This window comes from Megascapheus bottae, chromosome 6, assembly GCF_031878675.1.
Source record: "Megascapheus bottae isolate mThoBot1 chromosome 6, mThoBot2.hap1, whole genome shotgun sequence".
Taxonomy (NCBI): Eukaryota; Metazoa; Chordata; class Mammalia; order Rodentia; family Geomyidae; genus Megascapheus; species Megascapheus bottae.
Window position 1 is genome coordinate 6,788,931 of NC_143514.1, and position 18,929 is coordinate 6,807,859.

Genomic DNA, 18,929 nt, shown 5'->3' on the forward strand with positions numbered 1-18,929 from the left:
TTTTGTCCTTCTAACATGGTGGAGAACAACAGTACTGGGGCAGAATATCTCTTAATTCTTTCATAGAGAAAAGACATTGACCTAGAATGGTTTGGGCACTAATATAGTGCAGTGCTTCCCCTGTTGTGAGTTAGCAGCTTTGTACCCACTTGTTGGCCAAAAAAAGACCACACACAGTTAGATGCCATGGGAGGGGAGTGCTCATTTAGATAGGCAGTCACATTTATATATATCCTTTGGTTAAAATAGACTCTGACAAGTTTTCTAGAATTGTATGCTCAGATCCAAAAATCTTAAAGAAGAACAGATGTGAAAAGCAAATTGTGATGTTAAACATGAAATTAGGGTGACTGGTTAATGCTGATGGAGCTAAAAGTTCCGTCATGTCATGTGGCCCAGAGTTGGGGATTTTCACATGTCACTTCTTGGCAATAAACACTACAATCTCAGAGGTGCGGAAGCCAAAAACCTCTGCAACACAACTTTTATAACCTCTTCCTGGACAGCCATTTCTGTTGCTTGGTAAGCAGAAGGAAAACTTTCTGAAGCAGATTTAATGCTTTTCAAAAGCATTGAAAAGTTCCCACCTGATTGGGCAATTCTAGGCTACTGCTTCTATGATTTATATATAAAACATTTCAAGTGATATATATGTGTGCATGCATGTATATTTAACATGTGGCTATACATATGAAAAGATTGACAGGTGCCGGTGGCTCACACCTGTAATCCTAACTGCTCAGGAGACTGAGATCTGAGAATCACTAATCAATTTATACCTTTGAGAAAACGTTTACCAAGAACTGCTTTGAAAATATGCTTTAAAATAATTAGTTTTGTTTTTTTAATTTAGCTTCTAGAACTGTTTGCAAAACAGAATAAATTGTGTAGAAAGAATAGATGGTATGAAGAGAAATATCATTTTGTAAAGAAAGAATTTGAATTTCACCCAAGAAAGAATAGGAAAGAAGTCAGTGTTTCATGTTGCTTCATTCTTTGTGAAGCAGCACAGAGTAAAAGTAAACAAGAGTTTTATGTTGAACCTTTCATCCAAAACCTGAATAGACACATACTTAGTTTATTCTAATGTTGAGTACCATTGCTGAGAAAAGATTTAAAATCATTCATGACACAGTATCTAGAAGCAAGGTTAAATATAGTTCTGTTTATCTAAAGGCAGAAAAATTAGGATAGGAAAGCAAAAGAGACACAGAATTCAGCGAGAGGGATCAAGCAAATCACTTTGTCCCCTCAACTTTATGAGCAAGGGTCTTTTTAATTCCCATGAGCAGCAAAGTCAATGTTTAAATTTTTGAATGAGGCCTAGCTTTGAATTTAGTTTATTAAGTCAACCAGTCTTTCAAAGCTTCAATTTCCTCACAAGGTATAAGTTACATGAAGATTAAATGAAATACTGTAATTAGTTTGGAAAGATGAAAAATACTGGAGATAATCAGTGATAGTTGCACAATGCAACTGTACTTAATGTAAATACACTGAGTTGTACACCAAAAATGTATATATTTTGCTACTCACTTGAACCTAGGGCCTGGGATATACTGAGCTCATGCCCAAAGAGACTTTGGCCCAATTTTTTTTTTTTTTTTTTGCCTGTCCCAGGGCTTGAACTCAGGGCTGGGCACTGTCCTTAGGCTTTTTCAAGGCTAATACTCTACCACTTGAGTGACATCACCACTTCTGGCTTTCTCTGTGTGTATAGTATGGAGGAATCGAACCGGGGTCTTGGTGCATGCTAGGCAGGTACTTTTAACTGTAGGCCAAACTCCTGGCCCATTTGGCCTAATCTTTATCCCAGTTTTTTTTGTGTGTGTGTATGTGTGCCAGTCCAGAATCTTGAACTCAGGCACTCTCCCTTAGCTTTTTTTGCTCAAGCCTAGCACTCTACCACTTGAGCCCCAGTTTCATTTTTGGCTTTTTTGGTGCTTAATCGGAAGCACTAAACTAACCCTACTTTATCCTACTCAGGATCTGAGTAACTAGGATTTTAGGTATGAGCCCAGCTTTTACCACAGTTTTTTTTAAAGCCCACCTAAACTTACATAGAAGACGTTTATTAAATGTCAATTTTTACTATACCTATAGTTTTCTTTCTCAAAAAACGTCAAGCAAGAGGGAGACAGGGTGAGAATGATTGCAATACATTGTAAATGTGTGGAAATAACACAATGAAACATCCCCCTGTGCATATATGTGTGGGGTGGTGTATATGTATGTCAAGAAAACAGTATATAAAGTTGTAGTTCCAGCTAGTAGAAAGGCTGAGGCAGGATTACTTGAATCTAGGAGATGTCAGAAGTATGTGTAGCTTGGGGATTTCTCATAAGACTGTCTTAAACAGTGTTCATGACTTAAAATCATGTTTTCCTTTTGATTTACCTCTTGATTCAGCCACACTTGCACCTCATTCTTATTTGAAAATGTTCTGCCTTCATGATCTTGAAATACAAACTTCCCGTCTCTGACCACAATAGTTATCTCATCTATACTTATCAGGCTACTTTGTAACCTCATTTTGACCTCTCCTCTCCCCAGCTCCATTCTTCTGGATTGACAAACTTACATTTATCCTTACAGACAGTCTCACTTTCTTTATTCCCTAATCTTCTGCTATGTCTACTTCTACATTCCAGGCATCTTTTATTCTGAACATATTTTCCTGTGCCTGAGCACTACCGGTGAACATTCTCAAATAAGACCACTAACACTTTAGATATGCTGTCTTCATGCAGTATCACACCAGGCCAAGAGAAATACTTTGTTCCTTGTTTTGTGAATGGTGGATGTATGGATAGGATATAAAGATTTATGCAAAGACATCTGACATAAAAAGATTTGGAATTTAGACCCAAATCTGCTTGGCACTGAAGAAATGATGACATTGGTCTTACTTGGCATTCCATTGGCCTTTTAAACTCAACTGTTTCCATTTAGTTCTTTACTGACTACTTGATACATTCACATCTTTTCTGATTGCCCCAAACCTTGAAGCCATCCTATACAGTAAATACTTTGACCTCCTAGTACCATCAAGGGCATCCAGCAGCCTCTTCTTTAGCACTTGATTTTCTCTGTCCCCTCCTTGCTGGTACCCTGTGTCTTTGTTACTGGGCCCCTTCTCCAGGGCCTTCCCTCAAGATTTATGCCTATTCCTCCTTTAAGAACTCCTTTCATTCTGATACTTTGTCCTCTACTTTCAAAAAGAAAAAAATATGATAATCGGTGAGCTAAGCAAGCAGCGTCTCAGGGGAGTAGAGGGTACAGATTCTGGGAGGTGGAGGGTTGATGACTCAGAAAGAATTTGAAAATGGTGAGGGCAGACCTCTTCAGAGGAAGCTCACAGTGAAAGGGGCTGGTGGGGTGGCTCATTGAAGAACAGAATTGTTGTTTCTTTAAGAGATAAATTAGGTTTAAGCTGGAGCATGATTCATAGGGTGTCTCTAGGTGTAAGCCATGCCTTATGCTGAAATATTTCCTCTCTCAGATTTGATTGGTTCTACAGGAAGTTTTTTCCTATGTCCTTAGCAGCTTATTAATTCTTACGGTACTGATTTCTCTTGAATTATACAATGCAGCTGTGTAAATTTTTATTACTATTATAGTTCATTTTTAACAGTTCAATATGAAAAGGCATTTGAAGCTGAAGCATAGTGGAACATGCCTATAATCCCAGCACTTGGGAAGTAGAGATAGGAGGACTGAAGCTTGAAGCCAGCCCAGGAAGATATTAGTAAGACCCTGTCTCAAAAGTAAGGTATTCATACTATTGCATACTAAGAAGCCCAGCTATTTGGGAATTGAAGGTAGGATCATGGTCCAGGGCTGGCCTGAGCAAAAGCAGGAGACCTTATCTAAGAAACAAAACAGATCAAAAGGACTGAGGAGAGCCAGGCACTGGTGGCTCATGCCTGTAATCCTAGCTACTGAGAAATCTGAGATTTGAGGATCGTGGTTCAAAGCCAACCTGGGCAGGAAAGTTTATGAGACTCTGATCTTCAATATACTACCATAAAAGCCAGAAATAGAACTGGGACTCAAGTGGTAGAGCACCCAGGTCCTGAGTTCAAACCCCACAATTGACAAAAAAAAAGGGGGGGGGAGGTATATGGTTGAAGAAGAATGTTTGGTGTCATTTCTTAGTACTGCCAAAAGTAGGAATGGGGATATATGTGACCCAGTTTTCACTAGGTTGAAAGGAAACACGGATTTCCCTACTAAATAGTTACTACACTTACTTTTTTTTTTTTTTTGCCAGTCCTGAGTCTTGAACTCAGGGCCTGGGTTTGTCCTTGAGCAAAAAATGCTCAAGGCTAGCACTCTTAACACTTGAGCCACAGCACCACTTCTGGCTTTTTCTGTTATGTGGTAATGAGGAATCGAATCCAGGGCTTCACGAATGCTAGGCAAGCACTCTACTACTAAGCCACATTCCCAGCCCACTACAAGACTTTTAACACATTAATCCTCATATAATACACTTTTCTACAGTCACATGAATACTCATATTACCACCAGTCTACTGTTATTAACCCTTGTATTACCACCATTCTGCTGCTGTTCTGTTCAGTAGTTGACATCTCTGTACCATTATCTGACATAAGTTTTAAGAATCATAGTCCCTCGATATTCCTGATACCATTTTACTTCAATAATGATTTACTGTCCATAATTTTTTTCTTTCATAAGATACAGTATAATTATCATAAGCCATATTTACATATCTCCACATTTGCAAGTTAGCTATTGGATCTGAGAATCCAAATAAAAATCACTGTACTACGTGTACATTCCCGGCTCTGGTGCTACTCAGACCCCACTGCTGAACCATGTGCCAGGTGGTGGCATGGGGCAGAGCCCTGCAACATTATCTGGGAAGATCAGGATGTGGATGTGACAAAGGAAGAGCAAAAGATCTGGAAGTAGACTTACTAGGAAAACTTTCAACCTACCCTGAAAATGATTAAGATTTTAGGTGTAAGGAAAGCTGACATAGACTTTTTGTGATGGGTTTCTCAATACTTTTTCCTTTTAAGTGTTCCTTTCAAAAAACACCTTGCCTGGAGTAAAACTGCATGAGGGTTTGCCTACCTGCTGAGAGGTGGAGATGGGGATCTCTGATCAATGCCAAACTGACTCCCTTTCAACCACCTGTCACAGCATCGAGCACAAATAGGAGGATCCCAGCCCAAGCCAGCCTCACCACAACGCAAGACCCTAGTTCAAAAATAACCAGGGCTGAAAGGGAGTCATTGGCTTCATGAAATGTCTGCCTAGCAAATGAGAGGCCCTGAGTTCAGACCTGTCTATGGATCTGTCTATATTTTCTATCCAAAGCCATTATTATAAACACTGCACAGTGTTCGACATGTCATTTGTCTTCAGTTTTCTTGTCTGTTTGTGTCCTAGGCATCCTGACTTTCAGCTGCTACAGGAAGGACAAAGGTACGGTTGTCTCGGTGTCACCTTCTATATGGTACTTAAGTTAATGGACACATTAAGCATGAACCAGGTGATAGGGCTCTTGAACTTCCTGTGCTGATGCATTGAAAGCACCCTGTTGTAGGCACACAAAGAAGTATTTGACATGTTCAGCTTTTTCTTTTGTGATGGTGAGGTGCTGTGTTTGATGTACATGATTTATTGTACAGCTGTTCCTACTGAGGAAGTCTAATTGAGCCTGTTGAAATATGATACAAACACTCTTCATACTGTGTTTAAGTTGTGCCAATTACATTTGTTGAAAGGTTTTTATGGTGTTCTTTCTTAGGATTTCAAGAGATTAATGTGTCAGTTATTTAATTATTTGGAAGAGTATCTGAAGCATTCATCCCAACGCCAAGATGTGATTTAATTTGTAAACCTCATAGTATTGCTTATCTGACCACGGCTATCTCACAAAACTTCCTTTAATCCTCAGAACCAATGCTGTCTAACGTAGTTATAGTCACAGCACAAGTAAGAAATACTATTTATCTATTGATGTGTATCTTTATAGCCTCAACCTAGTATAGAAGAAACAATAGTAAATAGAAAATAAAAATAATGAAATAGGGCCGGGAGTTTGGCCTAGTGGTAGAGTGCTTGCCTAGCATTCACTAAGATCCGGGTTCGATTCCTTGGTACCACATACATAGAAAAAAACTGGAAGTGGTGCCAAGGCTCAAGTGGTAGAGCTCTAGCCTTGAGAAAGTCCAAGGACAGTGCTTAGACCCTGAGCTCAAGCCCACGACTGGCAAAAAAATAATAGTAATAATAATAATGGAATAGAATAGAATTCTCTGGGTTTTTTTTTCCTTTTGCTATACTCTTTTTAATGATTTTAAAATAATTGTGATAATGAAGAAAGGAGAACAGTATCAATATACATTAGTTAGAAAACAAAAGCTTCCTCCTAAAATTTTTGTGTCATGGTCTATATGTAAAGGTATGCCTGGGGAATTAAAAATTTTATATTGATCTTTGGAGTATAAATACAGTAGAAATTTTGTGTTGCTTTCCTGATCAACTGAATTTATCTTTTCTTCTACAGTGGCCATTCAGGAGAAGAAGTACAGTTCTGCAATAAAGTCATCAAAACATCAGATATTGACAACACTTGTCATTTTGAAACACAATATGATTCTAGTCCTTCTAGCATTGACAGTGATTGTAACAGTGACAATGAACAAGACTTTGTTTCCTCCATTCTACCAGGAAACAAACCAAATGCAAGGGGTGCAAGGCCACAGCTGCACCAGAAAAACATAATGAAAAAGAAAACTGATCAGAAAGCAAGCTTGAAGCACAAAGACATAGAACAGGCAGTGGTAGATGTTGCGGCTCAGTTAGGTAATTGTAGCTTAGATAATCAGGAGAAAGCTGCCTGTGAACTTCCTTCACAGAAGGAAAATACTCCACTTTCTTCAGATAGTCCTGCACAAGAGAAATTAAATGCTTCAGCAGATTCTGAAGGTAAATACAATATGTCAGAAATAACACTTGTGGGCATAAGTAAGAAAAGTGCTGAGCATTTTAAGAGAAAATTTACCAAGTCAAACCAAGTTTCTAGGTCAGAGTACAGTTCAGCACAGGTGTGCCCTGAAGTCACCAAGACAAACTTACTTAAAGTTCTGAAGGAGACTTTAATTGAATGGAAGACAGAAGAAACTTTGAGGTTTTTGTATGGCCAGAATTATGCTTCTGTGTGCTTAGAACCCTCGTTAGCCTCACTCGCTAATGAAGAACTTGATGAAGATGATACAGATTCCAATCCAGAATGTCATTCCCCATCTCAGAACAGCCTGAATGAGTCATTACCTTTTAGATGCTCTGATCCAGCCAGAAAACCATTGCCAAATTATGAGGACTTGAAAAAACAAACTGAAACCCTGAATCTGAGGATCAGGGAGTTTTATAAGGGACGATATGTTTTGAATGAAGAAATTTCCCAGTCACAAGACTCAGGAGAGGTATGTCTTGATGAGTTTCTCCAGGCTTCTAACTTTTGAAAAAGCTTAGCAGATACTGTGTTGGGACTATATGCAGTGGAATAGACTTACTAGTTGAATAGTAACATTTTATGGATAATAACTGGTAAGCCTGCTCATTTAAAATACTATAGATAAAAAGAATAAAGGAACTTACTGAGAAATAACAGACATATGGAATAGAAAAAGTGCATTCACATCTGGATTTGTCTATACTGTCATTTATGAAGCTAGCTTTATAAAAATTAGTTTCTTGAGTCTCTTTTCTCATCTTTAGTGTTCACCATCATTTGAGAATTGAAGTCATTTGGCAGGAAAAATGGGTAAAAACCTTGTTTTTACCACAAAATGTGATCACCAAATATGTGGCTCTTAATTTATAAAGCAGTGTGAAAGTGGGAATATTACAAATTTTTTAATTGTCTTATATTTCTGTAGACTTTCTTTCCTAGCCTAAAACTGTACTTGGAATTAGCATTAAGCCATGAGAAACATAGGTCTCACTAGCTTCATAAACTGACCTGTAGTCTCTCACTTGCCCCTTCCAACTGGTTTCTGGCCCTGACATTCATTTTTTAAGTAGCTCATTTTTCTTTACTGCCTTGTTCTGTGATGCTTTGAAACAAATACAAGGAGACGTTTCCCCAATTTTTTTTGGTTAAGTTGAATGATCTTATGTACCATTTCCCAACTTTTCCATAATAATGTTTATTGTATTTGCTAATTTCATCCATACATTTCCTACATTTGTAATCCCTTCTTATTCATTTTCTTGTTCAGTGAAGGAGGTCTTAAGACCCCTCTTGTAGAGAAGAGAAAGGAATCCTTAGAACAGGCAAGAGGACTCAAGCAGTTTTAACAGCCTTAAGTCTTAATGCTCAAAGCAGGTTATTTCCTGTTATACCAGCTATATAAATTTTTGTTTGATGTTTTGTGTTCTACTTACAAAAGAAGAAAAATGTCGATTTATTACTCTATTTTGTTTTGTTTAACCACATGATATAGCATGATCCCACTTTTCCACTGGTAGATTCGAGTGCCCAGAACCAGATTAGAAAACGCATCGTCCTTGAAAAACTGAGTAAAGTGTAAGTATATCCTTGCTGTTTCAGCTTCATAGGATGTTTAAGTTACTTTGATATTTATGAACTCATTATAAATAGTACCCTTGAATTTTGAACACGAAGGTATTGTGAAACATTCATACGAATTTCTTGGCTTGAGAAGTTGAGGGTTTGTTTTTTTGCCTTTTTTTTTTTGCCAGTCCTGGGCTTGATCTTAGGGCCTGAGCAATGTCCTTGGACTTTCTCAAGGCTAGAGCTCTACCACTTGAGCCTCAGCACCACTTCTGGCTTTTTTTCTATGTATGTGGTACCGAAGAATCAAACTCAGATCTTCATGCATGCACTCTACCATTAGGCCAAACTCCCAGCCTAGCCCCCATTTTTCTTTTTAAGAATACATTGTTTTGTGTAGAAAACACAGAAAGGCCGAGATTACAGGAGTAGACTATCTCCCTACTTCTCTGATTCAGTAAAATCTGGGTAAAATGTTGAAACTAGACCATTTAAATAGTGATTGTGGTGAATGTGTCATGTCAGTTCTCATGAGAATAAGAAGTTATTAGGAAGCTCTAACAGTGGCTTACACTGCCATTTCACAGTCAACAGCTTTGCACGTTGGCTTTGAGCTTCCTGTGATGGAAATTATTATTCTTGTAAATAGCCCAGACATAAATGATACTTAAAATTGGTTACAGAAACTTTAAACTCTTGATAACTCTAGAGGTGTGAGGACTGTCTTGAACTTTCATTTTCTTTCTGGATCAAAGAACATGAAAAAAGTAAGTGAGACATTATTTAAGGTGCTACAAATGCAGAGAAGTCTGAATTTTGTAGCAATTTGAAAATAAAACATTTCCCAAAGCCATATTATTTTGAAGAGCCAAACTATAAACTGTGACCTGTAATGGGAGACATTACTGTTTTGCTTTAAAATATATATTACTGGCTACATCAGAAATCATTTGGACAGGAACCAAGAATTTGGCCTAGTGATAGAGTGCTTACCTAGCATGCATAAAGACCCAGCTTTGATTCCTCTACATCACATACATAGAAAAAGCTGAAAGTGGTGCGTTCAAGTGGTAGAGCCTATAGCCTTGAGAAAGCCGAAGAACAGTGCTCAGGCCCTGAGTTCAAGCCCAGGACTGGCAGCAAAAAAAAAAAAAAAAAGCTCAAGCTGGGCGAGGGTGGCTCATGCCTTTAATCCTAGCTACTCAAGAGGCTGAAGTCTGAGGATCAAGGTTCAGTGCCAGCCCAGACACTAAAGTTCCTGAGTCTCTTATCTCCAATTAACCACCAGAAAAAAGTGGCACTGTGGCTCCAGAGGTAGGATGGATAGCCTTGAGCTCTCGCCCAGGCCCAGAGTTCAAGCCCCACGACTGATGAGAAAAAAACATTTGAACAGGCTTTGTATCTTCATTTGGTCCTATATAAAAATACTTATTCAACAAGCATTTTTTTCAGAAGTGTTCATTTTATTATGAAAACACTTGACAATTACACTCTTGTCACATAATCACCTAAATTTAAAACTACATAAACTCAAGACATTAATTAAGACATGCTTTTTTTTCCCCCTCTCCACTCAATCAAGGTAAACAGAAGGGGCCTTGCTCACAAGGAGCTTACATTCTAGCGGAAGAAATAATGAGGGAACATTTATGGTAACATGGGAAATCTGTGATAAATAAAAGTAAACTTCATGTTTTATAAGAACATGCAGTAGAAAGCCAAGAATTTGCAAACATGTTCCTAAAGAAGCTTGTGTTTCACTGAGAAAAGGAAAAAACGAAATGGTAAGGCTTAGGAAGATAAACCATTTGACAGAGGAAGCCCTGCAAGACCCTAGGATGGAAAGGACTAGGAAGATTGCTAAAGCTGATGGTCTAGAACAGCCCAGCCAGTCTCCTGTGCAGTGCAAAAGATAAACATTTTTAAATGTTGATCTGGGTAATATTTAGCTGATTGTTTCCATAATATAAAGATTTCTCATAGTAAAACTATTGCATCAGTTACTAAGTTGCTTTCCAAGTAAGAAAAACTTAAGGACAAAAATACAGGTAGCAGCCATAATAATGCATTTCCATGGTTTACACTCTATGATATAGGCCATCAAGTGTGGAGTTACTGTGCAATGTGTTCTTAGGACTTCCTACCAGTAAGAATCTAGTAATAACCCACCTAAGTGCCATTATCACCCATAGAAAATCCAAAAGCATGGCCTAGTAGTAGAGTGCTTTCCTAGCATGCATGAAGCCCTGGGTTGAATTCCTTGGTACCACATACCCAGAAAAAGCTGAAAATGGTGCTATGGCTCAATTGGTAGAGGGCTAGCCTTGAGAAAGACCCAAAACAGCATCCAGGTTCTGAGTTCAAGCCCCAGGACTGGCCAAAATAAAAAAAGCTAGGGTTTCTCTAAAAAATGTTCTCAAATAATTATATTTTTTAATATAAATATATTTTTTTAATTTTTAGATTGCCTGGACTTTTGGGTCCTCTTCAGATTACAGTGGGAGATGTTCACACTGAACTTAAAAATCTTGTCCGCACATTCAGGTTAGTACTGACACTATGATTTCATCCGTTATTTTACTCTTCACTGATTGCCTTATAGAGTCCATAGTTAAATTAAGGCACAAGGAAAAGTAAGTAATTTTATATCCATTTAGATGCTGTTTTCTTCTCTCCTAAACATTTTTCCTTTGAATGCAGCTTCTTGGTGGGAACCAAGAAGGATATATTTACTTGATGTATTTCACCCTTGTATATTTCATTTGCTATATCTGATATCAAATAAAATAGATATTTCCTTTGATAAATGTGTGTGTGTGGGTGGGGGTGTGGGTGTGGGTGTGGGTGTGGGTGTGGGTGTGTGGCTGTTCTGTAACTTTTGTTCCTTTAGTCAATATCCATTTCCTTTTGGAGACACTGTGGGCTATAATCTCTCCTTTCTGTACCTTACTATCTACTGTGGAAAATGTTTACTAATTACATTACACTCATGCTGTCCTATACTTGTGATGTATAAAGATAGCAGGTCTTAGGTATTACCATCACAAACATAACTACAAAGTGATGCATGTATTAATTAGCGCAATTATAATCTTTTCATAGTGTCATTAAATCATCACACTGTACAATTTATACACCTCGGTAAAGCTGAGGAAAATTGTTATTATTTTTTTGTGTGTGTGGGTCATGGGGCTGGCCCTGGGCGCTGGCCCTGAGCTCTTCAGCTCAAGGTTACTATCCTATCCTTGAGCCACAGCCCCACTTCAAGTTTTCTAGTGATTAATTGGAGATAAGATTCTTACAATCTCCAGTGCCCGGGCTGGCTTTGAACCGAGATCTTCACATTTCAGCCTCCTGAGTAGCCAGGAGTACATGCGTGAGCCACTGTATCCGGCTTGAAAATTATAACTAACAGTTATAAGCGCAATATATTTTACATAAAGGACAACACAGGAAGGTTACCTCAGGAGCTTAGTCTTGCCAGATGAGGAAGTCATTGTATTATCAAGGTCACTGTCTGAAGAAATGACAATGAAAGGTATGAAGAATAAATATGCCATTTGGAAATGTGTCTCAGTGGTAATATGTTACCATACATGAGGTCCCGGTTTTGATTCCCTAGAACTAGATCATCATATCTTCAATTCTCTTAAGATGAGAACCTTACTGATCAACAATCAAAGCACTCACATATCAGAGGACAATCTGGTGGTAAACTTGGTGTACTTAGCAGTGTACTGTGAGAACTAGTAATCTCACCAGACCAAAATGCCAGAGTTAGATATTTCTGTTAAGAAAATTTAAAGGAGGAAAGAAAAAAATACAAAAACCAATGAGTCTAATCTGAGGATCATGGTTTGAAGCTATCCTAAGCAGAAAGGACACACACACACACACACACACACACACACACACACACACACACAAAATGGTTATGATAGTAAATTTTGTTATGTATGCTTAACCACAAAGACAAAAATCTGAAAATACTATGTAGTAAACACACTTCTGCTCCCAGAAAGTTCACTTAACTCTCCTTGCTGAAGAATACACATGTGCGTTAAGTATGCCATGGTTTTCCTACTCTAAGCTAGGAACTTGTATTCTGTGTTATATACTAGAATATTTTTTTAAACTTTTATAATTTTATTTCTTTCAAAATTTACTTTTGCATTTCATTATGAAACAAGTTCAACTTCATTGTTTTCTTTTTTCTTTTTGTTATTGGTGGGATAATGTATAGAGGTGTTACAGTTACATATGCCAGGTAGTAGGTGCATTATTTCTCACATATTATACCCCTTCTCATGTTTTTGTCCCCATTTCCCCCCCCCCGCCCCTCCCAATCATCCTGTTTTCCCCTTCCCTTTCCTATTTCAAATAAATAAGTGTGTGTGTGTGTGTGTGTGTGTGTGTGTGTGTGTGTGTAAACAGTGAGGCTGTTGAAAAAAAAAAACCCTATTGGATGTATGTTCAGCTGTGTCCACGGTCATCAGTATCACAAGTGGGGAAAGCCAGATGTGGTACGTGCCAGTGCTCCCAATGAGCAGAGGTAGACCTTGAGGATTGCAGCTGAAGACTGGCCTGCGCACAAACATGAAACTATCCAAAAAGCTTTAAAACAAGGGGGATAAAGCCAGGCGCTTGTGCCCTGGCTCACACCTGTAATCCTAGCTACTCAGGAGACTGAGATCTGAGGATCGCAAGTTCAGAGCCAGCCCAGGCACTAAAGAACATGAGACTCTTTATCTCCAGTTAACCATTTACTAAAATATGGTAAGGATAGTTTATTTTATATTCTCTTTTACATATACTTGACATTTGACCAAAGTTTAGGAAAGGAACTTGAAAGAAGGGGTGGGATAGGAAAAATGAGAGTGATAGAAGATGCATTATGTTTAATAAACTGACATGTTGAGTTGAATCTCCTTCGTACAACTGCTTTAAAATAATTTTTTTTTAAGTTTGGGAACGAGCTAGAGAAGCACAGCTTAAGTGTTAGAGTGCCTGCCTTGCAAGAGAGAGGTCCTAAATTTAAACCCTAGTACCATCAAAAAGAAAAAAGAAAAGGAAAAATGAGCCCCAAAAGTATGTGTCATATTGATAAGGGGATATTACATAATTCTTTTCCCCAAAAAGAACTTAAATGCTAATTATTTTTAAATGGTTATTTTACAAATCTTAACTTTGCATGGAAATCTAGAGCTTTAACAAACATTGGCATGGCTGCTTTTTAGAACAGTGTAAGTTGCTTGGAGTATAGAATGGACTCTAGTTAACAGTACCCATTTTGGAGTCTTCAGATTTTGACTGGATGATGGGGGCAGGGTTTTCATCAAAGCCTGTAGAAGAAAACACCATATTGATGACAGTGATTAATGCTGAGAAATCTTTCCAGTCCAAATAGACAATGGGAAATAATTGACATAATAACTATATCCTTCTCTTTAAAATACTAATCAATAATAAGAACTTGTAGAACAGTGATTCTCAAGCCGTTTAACAACTACAAGATGTTCACCTCTGCCTCTGGAGATTGGGGTTCATTTGATTAGGGTTGGGCTGACACATTAGTATTTTTTAAAAGCCCTCTAGGTGATTGTTACTTGCAGAGATGAGAGCCTGCTTTAGAAGCTGAGCACAAAACAGCTTTTTCAGCTTTTTGTAGTGTCTTCCCCCAGTGACTTGTGAGAGCTGACTTTCCACTGGATTGCACCACAGTCTGTCATGCAGAAGGTTGCACTGACTTACCCCTCACAGTGTAAATAAAAGGAGTTCCACCACAGCTAGTCGTAATGATTCATTGTTAACAGTGTAAGACATTTCTCTAAAGCAGATTTGAATTGAAATTATATTTTGACATTAATCTCATCAGTGATGAGTTAAGGCATTTTTTCCCTAAAATATTAATGAGTTTCACAGTATTGTATTTTTTTAAGAGCTTGGGTTTTTTTTTTTTCAGTGTTTTCTAACAAATACTATGATCCCTGGTTTTGAATTGTCGCTCAGACAACATGTTCATACAGTATTTGTGCTGGGAATTTACTTTGATGAGCAATATGAAAACAAGCAAAATGCTGTTACTCTGCTAATAATATACTCTGAAGTAGGGCAAAACCTCTTGTGTTTCCTCAGCCCCTAGAGCAGTGGTATACAGTCAGTAGTCCAGACATTTTTTTTTTTTAATGAATGAATGGTTGAACCTTAAATCAATCCTTAAAATGTGTCTCAGATACTTATATATGGTTACAAAAAGGTGGGGGAGAAGAGATGTATTCATTTGTTTTATTTCTTTTTATTTTAATTTTGTTTTTGTGGGTCATGGAGCTTGAACTCTGCCTGGGCACTGTCCCTGAGCTCTTACAGCTGAAAGCTACAGCTCTACCCTTGAGCCAAGTCCCACTTCCCATTTTCTAGAGGTTAATTGGGAGATAAGAGTCTTTTGTGGGGGCTGGGAATTTGGCCTAGTGGTTAAAGTGCTTGCCTAGCATGCACAAAGACCCAGGTTCGATTCCTCAGTACCACATACATAGAAAAAGGCCAGAAGTGGTGCTGAGGCTCAAGTGGTAGAGCTCTAGCCTTGAGAAAGTCCAAGGACAGTGCTCAGGTCCTGAGCTCAAGCCCAGGGCTGGCAAAAAAAAAAAAAAAGTCTTTTGTGCCTGGGTTGGCTTTGAACCTTGATCCTCAGATCTCAGCCTCCTGAGTAGCTAGTCGTTCAGGCGTGACCCATCATGCCCAGCTAACTTTTTTCTTCTATAGTTAGCTTCCTTTGAATTCTTTCGGCTATATGCTAGATTCTATTTCATTTGCTACAAATAGAACAACAAACAACAGGAAACAAAAAAAAAATCCTTTTCTCTGAGAACTTAAGTTCTATTACCTTTTTTTTTATTATTGCCAGCCCTAGGGCTTGACCTCAAGGCCTGGGCACTTTCTTTGAGTTTTCTCAAGGCTAGCGCTCTACTACTTGAGCCACAGTGCCACTTGCAGCTTGTTCTGTTTAAGTAGTGCCAAGGAATCGAATCCAGGGCCTCATGCATGCTAGGCAAGCACTCTACCACTAGGCCACACTCCCAACCCCATAATTTTTTTAATGTAGTTTATTGTTATTAACTTCATTTTTCTCCAAGAAGCAAGGGAACATGATAGAGAAAGTAAGTTACAAGTTTAGATAAGATGATTAGGAAAGACTTCATTAAGAATACACATTTGGGGGCCCAGGAGTTTGGCCTAGTGGTTAAAGTGCTTGCCTAGCGTGCACGAAGACCCGGGTTCTATTCCTTGGTACCACATACATACAAAAAAGCCGGAAATGGTACTGAGGCTCAAGTGGTAGAGCTCTAGCCTTGAGAAAGTCCAAGGACAGTGCTCAGGCCCTGAGCCCAAGCACAGGACTGGCCAAAAAAAAAAAAGAATACACATTTGGGTAAAATTGTAATCAGGTTAGAGAGGTAATCAGGTTAGAGAAGAGGAGGAAATAGATAACCAACCCTGAAGGGATAAAAGACTGACAAAAATTAACCAGAGCCGGGGCCGGGAGTTTGGCCTAGTGGTTAAAGAGCTTGCCTAGCATGCATGAAGACACGGGTTCGATTCCTCGGTCCCACATACATAGAAAAAAGCCAGAAGTGGTGCTGAGGCTCAAGTGGTAGAGCTCTAGCCTTGAGAAAGTCCAAGGACAGTGCTCAGGCCCTGAGCTCAAGCCCAGGACTGGCAAAAAAAAAAAAAAAAAAAAATTAACCAGAGCCTTTTTTTTTTTTTTTTTGGTGCCAGTCCTGGGGCTTGAACTCAGGTCCTGAATATTGTCCTTGGGCTTTTTCAAGGCTAGAGCTCTACACTTGAGCCACAGCACCATTTCCAGCTTTTTCTGTGTATGTGGTACTGAAGAATGGAACCCAGGTTTTTGTGCATGCTAGGCAAGCACTCTACCACCAGGCAAAACTCCCAGCCCTCGTTTTTTTGTGTTTTTTGTTTGTTTGTTTTTTGCCAGTCCTGGGGTTGGGCTCGGGACCCGAGCACTGTCCCTGGATTTTCTCAAGGCTGGGACTACCACTTGAGCCACAGCACCACTGTATGTAGTACTGAGGAATCGAACCCAGGTCTTCGTGCATGCTAGGCCAACCTCCTGGCCCCTCGTTTTTTCATTTAAGTTAGAATGATACTTCTTGTGTACTTGTTGCCATCAACAGTTAAGTAATACAATTTTACTTTAAATTTTCTCCAATAAAGGCCTATTTTTGCACTTTATTAAAGCCAGTTTTCATTTCTGCAAGGTAGGATTTATGATATCACTTAATTGCCTGATGCCACCCTAGCACAAAGTAGAATGGCACAAAAGATAAAATGAAACTCACAAATGACCCTGTTAGCTTTGGTGAAATGTTTACTGAGGGGAACTCATGGAGGATATTGTTATTATAAGGTGTAATGTGTTTCCTTCATGGTGCCTATAATCCCATCTCATCTAACTGCACCGTTATCCGAAGTATGTAAGGTGCACTGGAATGTTTCCTTCCAGAAGCTCTTGTGAAACACCATACAAGAGCCACATTATTATACAACTGACTTTTCCATGGGTAGAAAACATACTTGGAAAGTAGTTCTTATACATAATATCATAACTCTGATTTTATCTACACATAGAAAACTTACTTAAATAAAAAAAACTCCAGTAAATTTTTATTACTGTCTTTCAGATTAACAAATAGAAATATTATCCATAAACCTTTGGAGTGGACCTTAATTGCTATTGTGTTGCTGTCATTGTAAGTACTCTTTCAGTTTTTTAACTAAAAGCTAAGTAATCTTACAGAAAAGCAAATTTATTAATTTTATAAATTGCTTTGGAAAATGTCATACTCAATTTTGTACCTAATGCCTTTTTACATAAGAAAATAATTTTCTTATAAAGTGATAGGCCATTGGTAAGCTAAACATTCTCATTTTTTTTTTAACATCCTTTCTTCTGAGGACCCTGCTCTTACCAATACAATTTGTAATCTTTTGAAAGAAAACATTCCCAGGTGTAGTACCTATACCACAGTCCTTAAGTTTTCATCTTTAATAATTTGTTATACTAATGTTGAGTCCGCTTCATTATTTTATACCTGTATTTTTATATATCTAGTGCTATTTCATTTTTCTTAAGTGTTTTAACTTAATAGCATCAATTTTCCAAATCAATGTATACTTTAAAATTTAGCAGATTTTTAATAAATAGCAGACACATATAAAACATTTAAAACTCATTTACCTTTTAAGAAACCACTAGAGGTTTCTAAGCCTGTTTTTCAATAGGGCTAAATCCATTTAATAATTGTAGTGTTTTTCAGCTTGAATTGCAAAACTCTTCAGAGGATCATTCATTCCTGCATTACTGCTGCTTCTTGGTGTTTGTTGGGTCATTGAAGCCCATGGGGCCTTGAGAACTTAGTGGACACTCACAGGTCAAGGAGTGTTAATAGTCACCCCATGCGTCTCCAGCCCTACTCTGTCTCTCTTTGATTTTACTACAGTCTGACATGTTACTCTGGCTTCACTGTCCCGAGGAAGGCTGTGCCAGGAAGATTAGCGTAGGCTTCAGTGAGCCGGAATCTGTGTCACCCAACCAGATACAACTCACATGATTCATTAAATCAGAACACAGAAAATAACTTTACTTGAATGCCCTGATATAAATTTTTTATCAGCCTTAAGAACAAATCTTTTGTCATTCCTACTATTGTCATGTTCCAGTTGAGTTGGTAGTTTGTGAAACAGATCTTATTAAATTTTTAGAATGTTCTTTCTATTTTATGGAGTATATGAATATTCCATTCATTGGCAGAGAAAGTGTCAGTAACTATGATTGCCCATCAAGCCATATGCCTGCTAGTAAACCTTCCTAGACAACTGTTTAACTATACTTCTATATTTCATTATACTAAAGAGGAAGTAACTTCTTGGGTTGACAAGTCAGGGTCCTGAGCCCAGCAGTAATCTCAGAATCTTCCTTTCTACTTCAGTGAGAGAAGCGTCGTCTTTATCAACATGGCTTACCAGGGCATGCTAGACCCTACATGTTTTAAATCGAACTATTTCCACATTTCCTTTCAATAGCAAGGAAGGAACAACAGCCAAAAGTATAAAATGCTGCCATTAAAATGTTAAATGAGTATGCTGCATAAAAACCTCTAGTGTTTCATTTAATACAGGCTCTCTTGTGGTGTAAATATTGAAGGCACTGCTGGTCCTTTTCTGTACTATTTGACTTCCCTAACCTTATTATAGTGGTTGACTTTTTTAAAAGCCTGTACATATATCTTAGATGTATTACACGTGTCTCATGTGCACTCTGTCTTAAAGGTGTAGCAGTGCATGCTATTTGCTT

General features: G+C 38.2%; 1 protein-coding gene across 3 annotated transcripts in view; it reads left to right on the forward strand.

Moving 5' to 3' along the window:
* The window catches only part of Rpap2 (RNA polymerase II associated protein 2), a 63,360-nt gene that overhangs the window by 16,212 nt on the left and 28,219 nt on the right, over positions 1-18,929 (forward strand). For 2 of the 3 annotated variants that reach the window (XM_090334198.1, XM_090334195.1), the window contains exons 7-11: positions 5,425-5,460; positions 6,548-7,466; positions 8,490-8,572; positions 11,024-11,104; positions 17,257-17,325. In XM_090334198.1, coding sequence (XP_090190324.1) covers positions 5,425-5,460; positions 6,548-7,466; positions 8,490-8,572; positions 11,024-11,104; positions 17,257-17,325 — 1,188 coding nt within the window. Of the gene's footprint in view, positions 1-5,424; positions 5,461-6,547; positions 7,467-8,489; positions 8,573-11,023; positions 11,105-17,256; positions 17,326-18,929 lie in introns of those variants that run through there. The other variant, XM_090334197.1, reaches the window with a different exon arrangement.